Here is a 16,587-nt window from a genome sequence, read left to right as displayed (position 1 = left end):
TAGTACCTAAGAGCAAGGTCCTTACCCTAAATTGCTCCAGTAAAAAGTACCCAGCTGTATAAATGGGTAAATATAAGTAGCTTAACATTGTAAGTTGCTTTGAAGAAAAGTCAGCTAAATGAAAAATGTAAATAGCACAACTCTCTTTTTCTCCTGCTGTTGTAACAGTCTCCATCCAGTAGGTGGCAATGCCTTGTAAGGTTGGCCCTCTTGAGTACTCATCCCTTACATAATTTAACAGCTTAAAGTGGCTTATGAACATGTACTGTTTTTTCTTTTTTTTGTCATGCTTCAGGATTATTATTCAGTTTAACATGTTTTTGTCCTTTATGCCTTCATTTTCTTTCCTCAGTGGGCGTTCTGTACATCATCATTGATGCTTGACTCTATCTCATTCCTGAGAGAGATACAAACTTGGTGTTTAAAACCTTTTTTGTGCTCCTGTCATGGCAAACTGGTGATTTTTTCTGAATAAATGGCAGTGCATTAACCTCTAAATTGTGAGTTTAATGACCCATGGCATTTAAATAGGGTTCTAGTGGTGATTTGACTCTTAAGTGTAGATGTTAGATGGGGCATTTCTTTAAGCAGTGTGTTAAATCAGCTGCACAATAGCAATCAGTCATACACGTACTTTCTCTTAGTTCTCTAACACTGTTAATCACAACCAGCGAATAAGGTAAATACAAAGCAGAGCTCAAAAATTGGATATAATTAGGCTGACACTTTTCTCCGAAGTGCCTTACAGCATTATCTCTCATTCAGACATTTAACTTCTTGTTCAAGTTAGGCTCTGGAAAACTGCGACCCTGTCTCAGAAGGCCAGGCCCAGTAGGGTAGGGTAGCGACACATGCATGCTGTGGGCATTTTAGGCACAGATGACCTGAAAGTCATGTCTTTGCAGTATGGAGAGGAAACCAGAGCAAACGCATGCAGACTGCAAAAACAAAGCCAGATTCAAACCTCTGTGCAACCCATACAGCTGGGTAATTTTTATGGGAGCGATTCGGGATCAGTATCTTGTTCAGGGTTACTATAGCGATACATGGGATTCAAACCTGGTTCTTTTCAGCCAAATGAAATGGCTTTAACCACTACGTTACAAGCTAGCCCTTATAACTTTTTTTTTTTCCTTTTAAGCTAGAAACATCTTGCTACTAATATTATAAAATACTATCTTGGTGTTATCGCTCTTGTGGATAAAATAACTTATTTTGCTATTTTAATAAATTTAAAGTGATATTTTTCATCTGGGAACAGATTATCCGCTTAAGAAATACTGACAATATGATCCCTCTTATGGGAATTCACATAATAGTAACTTTACGGAGTGAGGTAAACCTTTTATGTGATGGATGAACAAATACATCTTGTTTTGAGAGTAGAACCATATTATAAATATTTTTCAGGTGACATGATCAGTAGACCATTGATCATAGCCCAATGTCTCAGTGGGGAGGGAAGTGGTACATTATAGAAGGGAGTAGTAAAACATTAAAATCAGGTTTTTCATTTCTGTGGTCAAGTCCAGTTTGTTAAACTTAAGCTCCACTATAGATAAATTCCCTTCACGAGGAAGGGATTGAAGTGCCTTGAAAACTGATGTAAACCGTGAGGTTGGATCTACATCCATTTCCCTTTCCTGTGGCTTCCCTTCCCTGTTATTTATCTTGATGCTGGTTCACTGTGCCACTTGTGATTTGTGAAGTTAAAAACTATGACCCATACTATTCCTGTGCTCGGTCAACGAATACATACAGAGCTGCATGCAAGTTCCCACATGCCGTGAGAATGGCCCTGGGTTCTGTCCATGTCTCATTTCTACAAATCTTGTGCTGGTTTTGGTTGCTATGCTTCCCGTAGTCCAGGTAACAGGCAGTTACTGCCCTTTTTTTTTTTTTTTTTTTTTCCGTCGCTTGTAAAATTATCATATGTACACTGAAGCAAATGATAAAATGCATCTCAAGATGTGCAGTATGTCGATAGATTGACGTACACTCTTATGCATCATCTTACCTGTTCAGCATATTTAAATAAGGCTTAGTCATGACAAAATTGCTTTCTTTGAACATGGTGCCATCTTCGCTGTCCCATCTTTTCATCACAGTGTGATTTATGATGAGAAACATGAATTACCTGAATTTAAATGCATCAGGTGAATAAATACAACATTTCATTTGAGTTCAATGTATTTGCCCTCAAATTTATTGGGCATTTGAGTCGTCTTCAGCAACGAAACCCAATGTTGCATTGTAGCCCTCATTTTGTGAGTACTCAGAGCTTGGGGAGTAGATGTCATTGAGGTGGAGGCCTGGGCAGAGCAGTTTGGCAGAGGAATAACGGCGCATGTGTTTTTGTTACCGAGTGCCGAGTGGCCGCTGTGCAGCGCCGAAGGAGCTGGAGTTTCCGATCTCGTGTTTCCCCTGCTCTTCTCGTTCAGATTTATAATGGAAAAAACAAATCTGTGGATGGGGGGGGGGGCTGTACTGATATTACTCAGTGTCAAAGCTTTCGTACTAAATAATTTTTTAAAAAAAATAAAAAATCTTGACTACTTTGCTGAACCTGTAGTTATAGTTAGAGGTGGTGTGTTCTCCTTTGAAAAGGGAGCACATACCATGATATAAGAGAGAGGTGACTGGCTACTGCACGGGAGCAGCTCTACCTGGATTAGTGTCCTCTACTCCCAAGTGAGACGAGAAGGCAGGGCCATGGCAAGATGTAATGCATGCAAAGATGTGGCAGACAACCAGAGTGTAACTGGGATCTGCAGTTGTGACTGGATGCCTTTTCTCCCCCGCACCCGTTTCCCCGTTCTTCTTGCTTATGGAGCCTGGCGCGAATGTGGACTTGAAGAATACAGCCACAGCGATTGGTCTGGGCTAAGCTGCAGTAGTCCAGACAGGAAATATCGGAAGATTTAAACCTGATGTGTGTAGTCTGGTTGTTTTCTGACTGAAATGTGATGGTTATTATGCAAGTTGTACAAAAAAGTCCTTGGAATTAAAATGTAAGAATTATTAAAAAAAAAAAAAAAAATTGCACATGATCATTTTCAAATGTTTAAATAATGTACAAGTGCGTGATCTTTTCTGGTAATGGCTTTTAAATTTGTTACCCTAAATAACTGGCAGGTAAATGCAACATTTCCTCTACGTATAGTCCGGCCTACAGTGGCGTAATACTTCAGCCATGTTCATATTTTTGAGTTCAGGTTTGTCAATGGGATGGGTGTAAACCGTATGTATGTTTAATTCTGCCTCTTAAGCACAGGGCAGAGTATGGCCGTGCTTTAGGTTTTCTTGTATGGCACTGTTTGTACTTTTTCTTGTACAACTGAGATTGGCTTGAACAAAATTTTTTGAAATTTTGGGCAGGGTAAAATCTGACTTTGCTTATTTGCGTAGCCGTTGAGAAGTGAGCCAACCAGACACGAAAAGCTTATTGATGGACAGCTGGCAGACTGGATCCATAAGTGAATGCTGCTTCCATTTTCCCCTTTAATAGCCCTGTTTGTTCCAGTTGTTACTGGCAGTTGGTATGTTGCGGTCATCAGTTAGCAATATTCTTACATGCTTTTTTTCATGTCCTTCCAAAAATCAAAAATGAAAGCATCAGTGCTGTTTGGGCAGTTCATCTCTTGTCTCCATAGCCTGTCTGTTTTGGACCCACTTCTCTACAGATCTCCTGTCTGTTTTATAAACTTTGACGACATTATCTGTTAAATGTACTCCATATCGTGTAGCAATTTGCATAAATTATGCAGGTAAATTGAGTGTACTTTGAGAATCGAATATGTGTCTCCATCTGTGGGTGAAATGCACTTTTGTGTCCTGAGTTGTATGTTGCTTTGAAGAGAAGCATCTGCTAAATGAATAAATGTAAATGTGCAGCTTTCTCTACAAGTTGTGTAGAATTTGCGTAAAATGATGCAATGCTTCTTTTTAAATAGTCAAAATATCCTATACGGCAGCTCGTATTTTTGCTTTCGTCTCTTCCGGATGCATGCTTCAGATTTTTAAAAAAAAAAAAATGCTACACATTTTTGCATGTTTGATATCACATGTTAAAGTTCAGGAATCCCCCCCCCAGTTAAAACTGAAGCTGTGAGCAGACTCTTACCTACACTCATTGTCCATGCCAAGCTGGACAATTGGCATGGGTGAAGTAAATGTTTAAGGAGTAATGGACTCACTGCTGCCTCTGAACTTTACTGGAGCCCATGAAATGGTCCCATTTTAACACAACTGTTAAAGGACTATGTTGGTTTGAATCGAGTGTTGCTTTTTTTAAAAGTGTTAATAAAATGTAAAATAAAATTCATTGGATGTGATGTATTTGGGCCCTGCTGGTTTAATATGCTGCTTGAGGGTATTAAATGACTTTTAAAACGGCAGTTATTTCCCTTAACTTTAGACATTTCCGCTGAACTAGTAAGCGTGTGTTTAACAAGATCCAACTATGTTGGAAACATTTTAATGTAGAATGTTGAATAAATTAGCTTTCATTTAATCTTTAGCATTTTTCCCCTCTTTCTCCCCATTAATTTGTCTAGGGATATTTTCTTAAAGTATACATACATTGAATCGGCAACCTTAAGAGGCACGTCTGTGTCACGCCAACATTCCTTGGTGACTGTAGCTTTGCATTGACCCCACAAGTTTCTTGAGTGGCGAAGTTGCAAACACAAATGCAGTGGTAAGGAAAGGGTTTGTTCTTGTGAAGAACTTTGGCCCACAGTGCTGAACAAGAGGAAATGTAAGTTGCATTTAGTTCTATGTTTTATGTTGCAAGGGCTGTATGACTGCTTGCTTCCATTCAGCTTCAAGGTCTTGTGCTTCGTGCCACTTGGGGCCTCTTGTTACCACGCCTTTTTAGACCACACCCTACTCAGAACTTCAATATTACACGACATAGCACTGTAAAGCCAGTTCAATGCATAAATTGTACTTTTGCTGAGATTTACGTCGCTTTGGACAAAAGCGTCTGCTAAATGTAAACACGTTCCTTCTGTTGGACATTGAGGAAATGATCAGTAATACCCCAGACTGGAAGTTTCCGGGTGGGAGGGAACAGAAATAGCCTTCAAAGTAATATGGTAAAATAAGTACTGCTGCATTGTATAGGTTTATGTACAGTTACATTAATGGCAAGTGAATGTTTACCTGCTGTAGTAACATGACCTAACATTGTGTGTGCACCCACACATTAAAGAGTTGTGATGTTGGTGTGTTTTGCATTTGCCTTATTGCCAGTATTCTGAAAGTGGTGGTGTGTTCCTATGATATATGCAAGTATACTGGGATTGCCTAGTCTGTCCCTTGGGTCTGTCTAACCCTTGCTAGCAGCAGAATTGAACAGGGTTAGAATAATTTAGAGGTATAATCAATGTGCTGCAGAAATACAAATGCATGGAACTAATTAATGAAACTGAAAGGCGAAGGGTTCCTAGTAATTGGCAAAGGTTAAGTCAGTTTAAGATACTCTCACGGTGTTGAAATTATACGTAGCATTCGTTCTCTTGAGTCAACCATGTATCCAGTGTAATTGCTGATAGTGTGTACAGACAAATATTGCTTTTTTTTGGGTTGTTTAATACTTATTCAATAAACTTGTTACCTGTCTGCGAGAGAGAAATTAAGTTCCTTGAGTGCCCTCGCTCTTAAAGTATAGCTAAGAATGAGATTTAATTAATGTTGCTTTTTTGCCTCTCGGGTAGTCTGTTCAGTCGTTCAGTAGGGTGACACTGCAAAATAAAGTAATACAAACAGTGACGTATGCTTGTAAATGCAAACACTAATGTAATACTGCAGTAGTCCAGAATCTCCCTTTCAAGCTCAAGTGTGAGAGGCGGTACACTGAATGGAGAAATTTTAACGATTTGGTCTCCTCCCCCCTCAATTTTGTTTTAAAATACTGTAGTCTGACTCCCCACAGACTGGCAATTTGTACATTGCACACTTGAAGAAAAATCATACCTTGTTACATCTCCACTCATTGATGGTTATGCAAGTGTTTGCACAGTTTGTTCTCAGTTGACAGCTGTGGATCTGTTCCACTTGGCAGGACAGATCCTCTTTAGCTGAAGCAGGAATTTGTTCTTCTGGAGACTGGCATAGGCAGTGTGTGGTTGTCAGTGTTATGCAATAGGTAGGAATGTCCAGCAAACCTGCTGCACACTGCTGTATTAGTTTGCCTCTGACTAGGACATGTGCACACTTCATCCCCCAGCCTCCTCCCCCCCCCCCCCCCCGTTACTTCAGCCATGATTCTGTCACAGTTCCCCACTGATTTACTTACGTCTTTGGTTTCTTCTGTGACACAGTTCTGTCCTGACTTTGCAATCACATTGCTTTGTGTTTTGAACACAGCTACCAGAGCTAAGCTCAGTTCTTCACAGAACTGCTGTAGCAGTACACTGTAGTCTTGAGTGGTTTACCTCTTTTTTGGCTTTTGAAAAATATTTGAGTCTAAGAAGTCAATGACAAATTTTTGAAGATGCAGAAGAATACTTCCCACTTAATTTTGTATTGAATCCCCCACCCCGACTTTTACGTTTCTATTGCAGTGATAGTGTGTAGTTCTGATTGCTGCCATTAGTTGGCAGTAAAATGCACTGATTAGAAACTCAGTGGTGATACAGAACCAATTTCATTACGTGTTTATGGCAAATTGGCAAGTTTTGTTGTCCTTGGTAACATATGATGGTCTGTTTTTAAGGCTGAGCACTTCGTATTACATTCTTTTAATAATATGATTACAGCTTTTTACAATGGCCATTACATTCCATCTTATGCTCCTCTCCTTAGCTTTAGATGCGTTAAGCCTTTTATTGCATTGTAGTGGTTGGATTTAGGAACATCTCAAGTTACAATCAGACTTTTGCCTGTTCTTAAGAAGACATAGAACTCAGAATCAGTATGCTACCCATCTTGTAACTTGATGTCCTTGTATTCTAGAAAAAAACTTCAGACATTTAGTCAAGCAGCGAGCTTTATTGGCATACTGATCCAGCTTAAATCTGCTGCTATGATGAAATTGTCATTCTGCTTCAAAAATAAACTTTTAAATGTTTTGTGGACACGCACACAATGAGCATGTTTCTTACATTTATTCAATAAGTGGTTCATAACGAGTATTGCATCCAGTATACATCTTGAGGTAGGTCATCTTTAAATGTTACCCCCTTCCACTCCAGTTGTTCTAAAAGGTAGAAGCCAGGCCATCGTGCTTTCTGAGGCCCAGGGGGTGGTTCCTGGTTCCAAGCAGCTGGTCCCTAAGGATTTGCTGGAGTGAGGCTGATGAATGTGGCTTACACAAGTTTTCCTAATATTACCTCAGCACTGTGTTTTCAGTTCTCTACTTGGGGTATAACGGTTCAAAGCGCCACACTTGGCTGGGTCCAGCACGGATCACGACTCTGCTTTTGTTTGAGTATGTCCTATTGGTTCTGCCTTGTGCTGTGATGATCATGAAGATGAAAAAGACTCTCTCTGACCATCTTGAAAGGAGTGGAGTTCTTTATTTTTTAATTACTTACATGGCTAAACTAAGCAGAAATGTTAAATTTAGTACTTTTTTGCCTCATTATGCATAGGTTTTTATAGTTTACATTTTTGAATATCCCTGCTGTTGCTCCAGAACATGGATTTTATGTAATGGGGCATTAATAGACATGATGTATACTGTAAAAACTTTTGGCTGGGAGCTCCCGCCCCACCACCCAGTCCTATAATTGTGGTTTTTGGATTTGAACATGCATTTCAGTTTGCTTACAAATTCACTGAGATTTTTGACTTGGAGTTCTGGGGAAAACATACTTTTATGAAAATTTCTAATGCTTGTGTTTGTTAATTTATGAAATGCTAGAGAACAGTTTGTCACATTCCACCGTATGAACCAATATACATCACGAGTAACTGCATGAAGGTTTAGCACTGAGGTATAGCGAGGGATCTTCTCACCCACATGCCAAGTTTCATTTTTTTAAATGGTTTTTTTTTTTTTAACTTTTTTTTTTTTAAATAGGAGCTCTCAAGCTGTGGCTGGAACAAGAAGGAGAAGCACAGCTCTGCTCCCAATGCTGTGGCTTTCACACGTAGGTTCAACCAGGTGGGTTCAAACGTGAAATGGCACCAGTAATAAGAAGGGGGAAAACTGAATAGGATTACCTATTCATACCGGTGATATATTGTAACCTTTTGACCTTGAGCCCTTGTTCTATGTATATGGACTTATTTGTAATTGGTCTGTGTACTGTCTCTACTTGCATGTTGCTGCAGTGCAGTCTTGTCCAAAAAAAATGCACACGGACAATTTCGTGACCTTGGGCTTCCATCGTAGTCTGTATCAAGTTAGGTATATGGCCATTCTGAGGTGCGAGAATTCGAGACTAGAATCTGAGAGCAGACAGTTCACCGCTCTGCGTTCTTTCACCTCACTGAAACTGTGCCCGTAACATAATGAAGCTGTCTGGCAAGCAACTATTTTTAAGGTTCTTGGTTCACCACATTCTTGACAAAGATGCATTAGTCTTCTACACCTTAAGTGAAACGGATCAAGCAACGTTTTAAGGGAGCATCCCTAGTCAGTTTGCAACCTTGTGCACCTTTGTGGAATGAGTACTTATTCTTGGGTAAACATCTGCAGAGTTACATGATCACCTTTATGAGCAGCTTTGATGATCAGTATAAATATTGCACTCTATGGAAATGAATGTTTCAAACATTGAATATATTTCTTCCATTTTGTAGCAGCCTCTACGCTGCAGTTCAAGATTTTACATGCCGTATATGAGGAGCACAGAAAAATGTGCTTAATGAATTTGGGGAAAATGAGAAACGTGGGCAGGAGTTCGAGACTTGTCCTTTATGCTGTAGTTTATTTGTAATAGTTTTCACAGGTAATCAAAGTTCAAAAAATGCCTTACAAATGCCTTATCTTTTGCCTTAGTGCAAATTCAGATGTTGTATCCGGTAAGTTTATGCACATTTGTACGAACTTCCTTTGTAGGACCAGACAAGTATTGAAGCCTGGCTGATGTGTGGCATCTGGCTGTCTTGGTTGTGAGAAAAGGGCAAGGTCAGCATGGCCACCAGCATAGCTTGGCTGGACCTGTGTACAAGATGCATGGAGTCTTTAGCCCATATCTAATCCCTTTTCTCCCCCTAAATGCCTTAGAGTTGCACTACTGTGTTCTCCAATGTATTATTATGCTTTACTAGGAATGGTAAAGTCTTCACTAGAATGGTTTTCTAGTAAATTTACAGTCAAACTGAACAATGCTGACTGTTTCAGCATATAGTTCACAGTATGTGTGTGGTGTACCTGTTACTTTGGCTTGCCAACTTTTTTGAATGTTTAATCAATTGATGCGTAGTCGGAAGGTTTGCCTTAATGCTTGCTCAATTGCGGAGCATAGAATTTGGGCCAGGCATGTTTTGTTTATGCTATTTATAATGGGTACATTAAGATTTTTGCTTGTTGTTCAGTAACATTTACTTTATGATAAGGGCATTGTCCCTTAGAACAAAGCAGTCATTCTGCTTACTGGTGTCCCACTTATATTTATATGCATTGATTTGAACCAAGATTCACACTCCTCAATTGTAACCCCATTGCAATCATGGAAATGCATCCTTTTTCTCCCTTGTTTCAGTTGGCTCTCTTGTTCCTTTTCTCTGTCCATGTCTGCTTCTATCTGTTTCATTCACAGAAGCTTAGTGCTTGGTGGAGGACAGCTGTTCTGTATTAGGGATATCTGGTCCTGGTTCACTTTTCCTGAGCTATTTGTGCTGGATCTCGGCAGAGTTCTGAAAGCTTGGTTGCTGGGCAAGTGTTGCGTTAGTCTTTGTTTTTTCTTGCTTCCTTGAAATCGGATGACGATTTTGGACGGTTAAAGTTACTGGAAAATGAGATTATGGAAAAAAGTATAAAACACAGTTGGTAAGGCTATGGAGTATTTCCCTTGGGTAGCATGAATGTGTCTCCTATACCTTCCTTTTATAAATAACCATATATTTGATTTATCCAGATTTCTGGTTGTAAGTTTTATACTGGCTTTTATGCTGGGATACTTTGGGTAAAGTAGAGCAGACATACTGTCCAGCTGTCTCCAGTTGCAATTTCTTCATGTGGTGATGGCATTCTGAAATACTATTGTTAAATCTCAATGGAAGGTGAACTCCTGCTTGCTTTCATTCTGTTCCTTACACCTAGCAGAAATGATTATCTTGGAAGCAAGAGTTGGATATAAAGGCAGTGGGGAGATGAATATTTGAGGTCAGTCTCAGTGGAAATGATGTAAGCAGGTCCAAAGCTCGACTCTGAGGAGCTTGACAGGCATTCCCCGAGCAGAGTGATTATCGCTCATCTCCGTGGGCCGCATTTCTTTCTCAGCTCACTCTGGCTTCAGTTATACAGCCAGTATCAGTCTGAAGGACATTCTTAGGAACACTGTGTGCAGACAGCTGTGCAGAAGGAAAAAAAAAAAAAATAGGGGTTCTCACATTTCCTTGTTGTTCTGAGGTCATGGCCAAACTGGACCAGTGTCATGACTAATGCATAGTTAATAATATTATGTTGCTGCTTTCTTGTAGCAATCATATCACTTTGACTTGTCATTTCACATGCGTGCAGGATACACTCCAACATGAATACAAGACAGTGTTATAATTAAGATGTATGAGTATGATCTGTTTCGTAACACTTCTGCATACATCTATGAAATTAAGTTAGTCTTCTTGTGAACTTACGAAATTTCAACAAATTGCCAAACGAGTTTAAAATGTGAAGAGTGTTTACTGTGCATGTTTTTTGGAGAGTGCAGCGGGGTATTCATTATTTGAATGAGAACCTAGACTTGTCTGTTCTTAAAGTTTGAGGTCTGTACTTTTTTCAGGTCAGCTTTTGGGTGGTGCAGGAGATCCTTCACGCACAGACATTGAAGATTAGAGCTGAAGTACTGAGTCTTTACATTAGAACTGCAAAGGTAGGTTTAGTCTTGTAGGCCTTACTGTTGCTGCATCACTTGGCTTTTGCCAAGGGGCATTTGCAATGGGTTATTACACATCTGATGTTTCACTCATGGAATGTCAGTCAAGGTGCCAGTTGATCTTTAATGCATATGCCTTCTCTCCCCAGAAACTCTGTGACATGAATAATCTCCATGCAGTAATGGCTGTGATTTCTGGTTTGCAAACTGCTCCAATCTATAGACTATCAAAGACCTGGGCTGTGAGTATGTGTGTGTGTGTGTGTGTGTATATATATATATATATATATATATATATATATATGTATATGTATATGGAGCCTTTTTTACCAAGCAGTATTTGCATGATTTCCAGCTCTACGCAAACCACACAAAGAAGGATGACTTTCTTAATTATATAAAGTGTAAGCTGTATACAATAGAGTGCAAGTACCAGTCTTCTCTCTAATTACAAATGCATGTAAAGGATGTAAATGACATTTAAAGTTGCAGCAAGACTTACCTTCAATGTCTTTGCATGCCATTTTGCTCTTATCTTATGAATTTACAAAATCTGCACTTAGGATGTTTTTGATGAATTCAGGTTTGTCTGGGGAGAAAAAAAAGGACATTTCATGTAACATATTGAAACATTGTAAAAGCATTCAACAAAATCCCCCCCCCCCCCCCCCCCCCAAGTACATAATTTCGAGTACTCGCATAACTAAGTTTGCACGTTATCCCGTCTTTGGGTTTCTTGCAACAGTCCAAAGACATGTTTCAAATAAATTGATGACCTTAAATTACTCAGTGTGTGCATGTATGTGAGATGTTGCTCTGGTGTGTTTGGATAAAAAGGTTTCAAGGAAATGCTATGTCGTATTCATAGTAATTTGCTTCGGGGAAAAGTGTCTGCTAAACATTTAATGTACATCTGTAATAAGCTGAGCAAAGATTTTATGGGATGTGTATAGTTTTACTGTTCTAAACTATGAAATGGAAAAATCTGCATCCCGTGCTCAGGATTAATACATGTAGTACCGGCGTGGTTTGCAAGATGTTTCATGCAGACATATGTTTCATTTCTTTGATTCAGAATTCCAAAAGCATGTGTTCTTAAACAGTACTTCTCTCTGTTAAAGAAAATTAAGGCTGGTTTTTAAAAAAAGAAAAAACACTTAATGTCTTGACCTTCACTGTGAAGGTACTGGTTTAATACTCCAATTAAAGCGGGAAACATTCATTAAATTAACAGTAAAAGTCATTGACTAGTACTTCCACTGAACTTCAGCATAGACGCAGCGCACGCTAGATATTAATTTAGGAACTACATAAACTTTTTCACAATAAGCACACTAAAATAGAAATGTCTGATAAAATGTATGATCTGTAATACTTTGCTAAAATCGTTTGCAGTAGGTCTTGAAATCCTGATGATTCCCCCCACGCAGATTAATTTTTGTACTTGTTAAAATGTAACACCGATTCCTATATTTTCTTTGGTTTAGCTGTTAAAACAATGTAGAAATTGACCTCTTCTGCAAGGGAAATCTTCAAGAAGTAAGATTACATTCAGTTGTCAATGTTCATTGCACCTTGCAGCTCTTAAGCCGGAAAGACAAGGCCACATTTGAAAGGCTGGAGTACTTGATGTCAAAAGAGGACAATTACAAGCGTCTGAGAGACTACATTAGAAGTCAGAGCATGACTTCGTGTATTCCCTACCTGGGTAAGACTTGTCCTGCATTTGGAATTCCTCATTTTCACACTTTAATCTTAATATTACAGTTGCATATTACCATTTCATAAAAATGCCCAGATAGTTTAAACTGAAGATCATTATAAAAATTCTTTCCTTTTGTTCTGTACTTGTTACCTGCCTTCAACAGTGTATTTTAAAAATGGCTTTTAAACATACCCAGACAGATTTGTACTCCACTGATTTAGAGTGAGACTATCCCTGTGTGCACATAGTGTGCTTCTGTTTAGGTCATGCAATATCAAGGTCATTGAAGTATCTGTGGTTTCCCTCAAAAAAAAAAAAAAAAAAAAACTGTCATAATATTACCCAGTTTGTCATTGAAATGTGCTACTACAGAACTTAGAAACTTAAGATGATATTGTAGTAGAAATTTTATGTAGTGTGGTGTGGGGTATCCCAGTAAGGATTATTGTACCATTATATTACTGCAGAATTTTTAATAGTATTAAATGGGGTATTATATGAATGAAACTTTATCGGTTATGTGAAATGAAACAAATGCTCAATTTGAAATGTATAATAGCGGTAAATTAGCACAACTGGTTCAGCGCTTTTTAAAAAAAAATATATATATATATATATATATATATATATATATATAAACTGTAACAAGTTTCTCAATTGTTTGAGATTTGTCTGTTTACTGCAGGACTCCAGAACCTTGGATGTTGGTAGGAGTTATTTTCTCACTGTCCACACAGAATTCCTTGGCAGTTTTTCCTACGGTAGTTTCCTCATATCTTTTGAAGGCCTGCTGTGTAGATTTGTTGGGGTCTGAATTATTCCTCCACAAGTGTGAATGTGTGTCCTGTGATGGTGTGGTATCTTACTCAGGTTACTAACTGTGCAGTCTTTCTTACTATGACCATAAGTCAAGTATGAAAAGACTTGTCTTAAGATCTGAATCGATATATATAAATAACACTTAAATGCATTTGCTGAATTTTTTTTTTTTTTCCACAAGCCCTATTCTGTTTTGCCCTGTAAAAAAAAAAAAAAAAGCAAAAAAAATCTAATTGAGCCAACATGGCTGCCAGCTGCAAGAAGTGTGCGGTTTGTTTTATTGGCTATTTTAAGGGTCCTTTTCCTTTTGCCCTTGTAAACTATGCTGTTTCCCACTTGTCTTTACATATAACCACTCCTTTCAGACTAGAACATCCCATAACCCCTTGAGTGAAGCTTTGCTTTGTCTAGTCTGTCATCCCCACATGTAGGTGGGGAGGAAAGGTTAAATCTTCCTCCTTTGCCAGGAAATTGTAAGCTTTCCTACTTCCAGCTGTAGTCAGCACTTGTGTCATGGTTACATGACATGCAGGGCCTTGAGAGAAAATAGCTGCCCTTTGAGTGGGGTTGAGGGGAAAAGACTCATGTAGAAGTCATTAAGTTTGGGGCTTTTTTGAAAAAAAGAAAAAAAAAAAAAAAGCTTGGCAGCAAATTTTTTTTTCTCCACAATGAAAAGCAAGAAAGCAACAGGAATACCCCTGATGATCTTATGGGGGGGAAAATACAGAACATCAGTCCCTCTGAAAAATAAGTTGTGCTTGTTTTTCTTAGCTTGTGGATCTAGGCTGTTCCTTTTTTCCATTCCACTTTGTTGTATATTTATAGCCTATAAAGTAATTTTAACTAATAAGAAAAGTAGTGGTTAGTGAGTACTTTCTGTTTCAGAAGTACTGCTCATTTTGAATTCTCAAAATTGAGAATGCATTTAAAAACAAAAAAGTACAATTAAAATGGCTTCTTGTGTTAGTGATGTGGAAAAGTCATGCAGCAGTGCAGTTTGATCCTTTTTACTTTTCATGCGCTGCTGAGAGCGTAAAGCGAAACCACCCGTTAAGCATTTGAAATGACATTTATCCAGCTCCATGTCTTCAGATGTCATGGATCTAGCCAGCATGAAATCTGCAGCACCTGGTGAATCCTAAGACTTAAAACCCTGTGACTGGGTAGATTGAAAAGTGACTCCAGACTGCTGTGAAAATTGGGATGTTTCATCCCATTCCTGTCTCTGACATCAGGCTGTCACTGGGCGGAAAAACTCATAAAAGTTCTCAGATAGCCCTATTCACGTGTCTTTGCTGGTTGGAGTTGAAGGGGCAAAACCGTTACCTTTTAAAAAATCTGCGATGCAAAGACATCTCTGGAGAAGGGTTGACTTGTCTGGCAGACTGAGGAGAAAAGGCTGTCCTCATACTATGGCAGATCTGAAATGCATTAACATGCTGTCATTTGTTTGTGCCATAAATCTGCTGTAGCTCCTCAGAGACCGGCACCGAAGTTTGGAGAAGAGCTCGTGAACTGCTGTGCCTTATTGAAGTGTCAGTCCCTTTCTGTTTTTCTCCTCCATGCTAGTCTCCTTTCTTGAAATACCTTGCACAGGTGTGCTCTTTGTTATGGAAGCTCAGAAGTGAAGGGATGCTTATCTGGCTTGGAGTGTGAAACTGGTTTTGGATGGTGTTCAGGATGACCCTCAAGCACAGACTACAAGAGTGAACGAGCAAGTGTGTACAGCAGTGTGATGGATGGTGTTTGTCTTGGAACCCCAGCGTGGGATTAGGGGCCTCACTTGTCCTTCAGACAAGGACACAGTTCTTTTAAACCAGACTGCAGCTTTAGGTTTGTGTTATACAGATCCAACATGTCCTGAAGAATTCTAGTCCGTTTGTTCATCCCTACATGTGGAACTATCTACTTGGAACTGCTGTTGGTAACTGAGTGGGTGTAGATGTTGAGTTCGGTTCGAGCACGCCTCCTTCTGAATTCATTCTAACTTCAGGCCTAATATCTTGGACTCGTATGCTTCCAACCCTCCCAAAAGGAGCATGTCAATTTGCAGATGTTAATCTCACTATGAAACTAGTTACTTGAATTACAGGCTGTGTGAAGCCATTGCTTAACTTGAGGGCTAAATTATTCAAGCAAATGTAGACAATCTTTGGTTTTATTGCTCAATTTTTAATCTTTCCCTGCCTCATGATCTAAATATAGTGTATCTAGACATGAACTGTCAGATTTTTGTTTGTGCACAGTTAGAATTTGTGCAGATTAATTTCGAAAACTTTTTGAAGTCCACTTATCAGATAGAAATCAATTGTATTTTCATATCAATTGTTTCTCTTAAATTAAAACAACTTCAATGTGATTGGCAATGGAAGCAGAGTGAGAAGGGTTATCAAGTGAATGATGCCCTATAGTGGGGGGCGCGGTGGCGCAGTGGGTTGGACCGCAGTCCTGCTGTCCGGTGGGTCTGGGGTTCGAGTCCCGCTTGGGGTGCTTTGCGGCGGACTGGCGTCCCGTCCTGGGTGTGTCCCCTTCCCCCTCTGGCCTTACGCCCTGTGTTGCCGGGTAGGCTCCGGTTCCCCGTGACCCCGTATGGGACAAGCGGTTCAGAAAATGTGTGTGTGTGTGTGTGTGATGCCCTATAGTCAGAAAAGAGGGTTTATGTGTTGATCGGTAGCGTTTGGGAACAACAAGCGACTTTATATATATGTAGCATGGACAATATCACAGTATTGCTGAAGACTGGAGTGTTGCGATGTATGGCTGTGTGACCCCCCCCCCCCAAAGACTGTCACTGGGTATTTGGCAGCATCTTTGTGTAGTCTGCATTCAAACATCTGGGACATATTGGTTTGTAAGGCACATATACCATGTATTGACACTCCTGGAAATTATTGGAATGTTATGAATTCATGAAAGTTAATTTGGCTTCTGATCTTTGACAATTTGTTTTTTAACACATTTCATTACTTTTTGTTACTGTAACTGTTTTTTGCCTATGTAGGCTATCAAGATTGTTAAAGTAATTGTTGCATAATTTTCTTAATCTTATTTTGAAGTTATATGTCTGAT

General features: G+C 39.2%; 1 protein-coding gene across 7 annotated transcripts in view; it reads left to right on the top strand.

The window, feature by feature from the left end:
• Positions 1-16,587, top strand: part of ralgps2 (Ral GEF with PH domain and SH3 binding motif 2) — a 69,830-nt gene that overhangs the window by 23,970 nt on the left and 29,273 nt on the right. For all 7 annotated transcript variants that reach the window (XM_029254671.1, XM_029254669.1, XM_029254670.1 and 4 more), the window contains 4 exons: positions 8,030-8,113; positions 10,902-10,991; positions 11,144-11,236; positions 12,576-12,702. In XM_029254671.1, coding sequence (XP_029110504.1) covers positions 8,030-8,113; positions 10,902-10,991; positions 11,144-11,236; positions 12,576-12,702 — 394 coding nt within the window. The remainder of the gene's footprint in view (positions 1-8,029; positions 8,114-10,901; positions 10,992-11,143; positions 11,237-12,575; positions 12,703-16,587) is intronic.

This window comes from Scleropages formosus, chromosome 9, assembly GCF_900964775.1.
Source record: "Scleropages formosus chromosome 9, fSclFor1.1, whole genome shotgun sequence".
Lineage (NCBI taxonomy): Eukaryota > Metazoa > Chordata > Actinopteri > Osteoglossiformes > Osteoglossidae > Scleropages > Scleropages formosus.
This window is presented reverse-complemented; position numbering and strand designations above follow the sequence as displayed.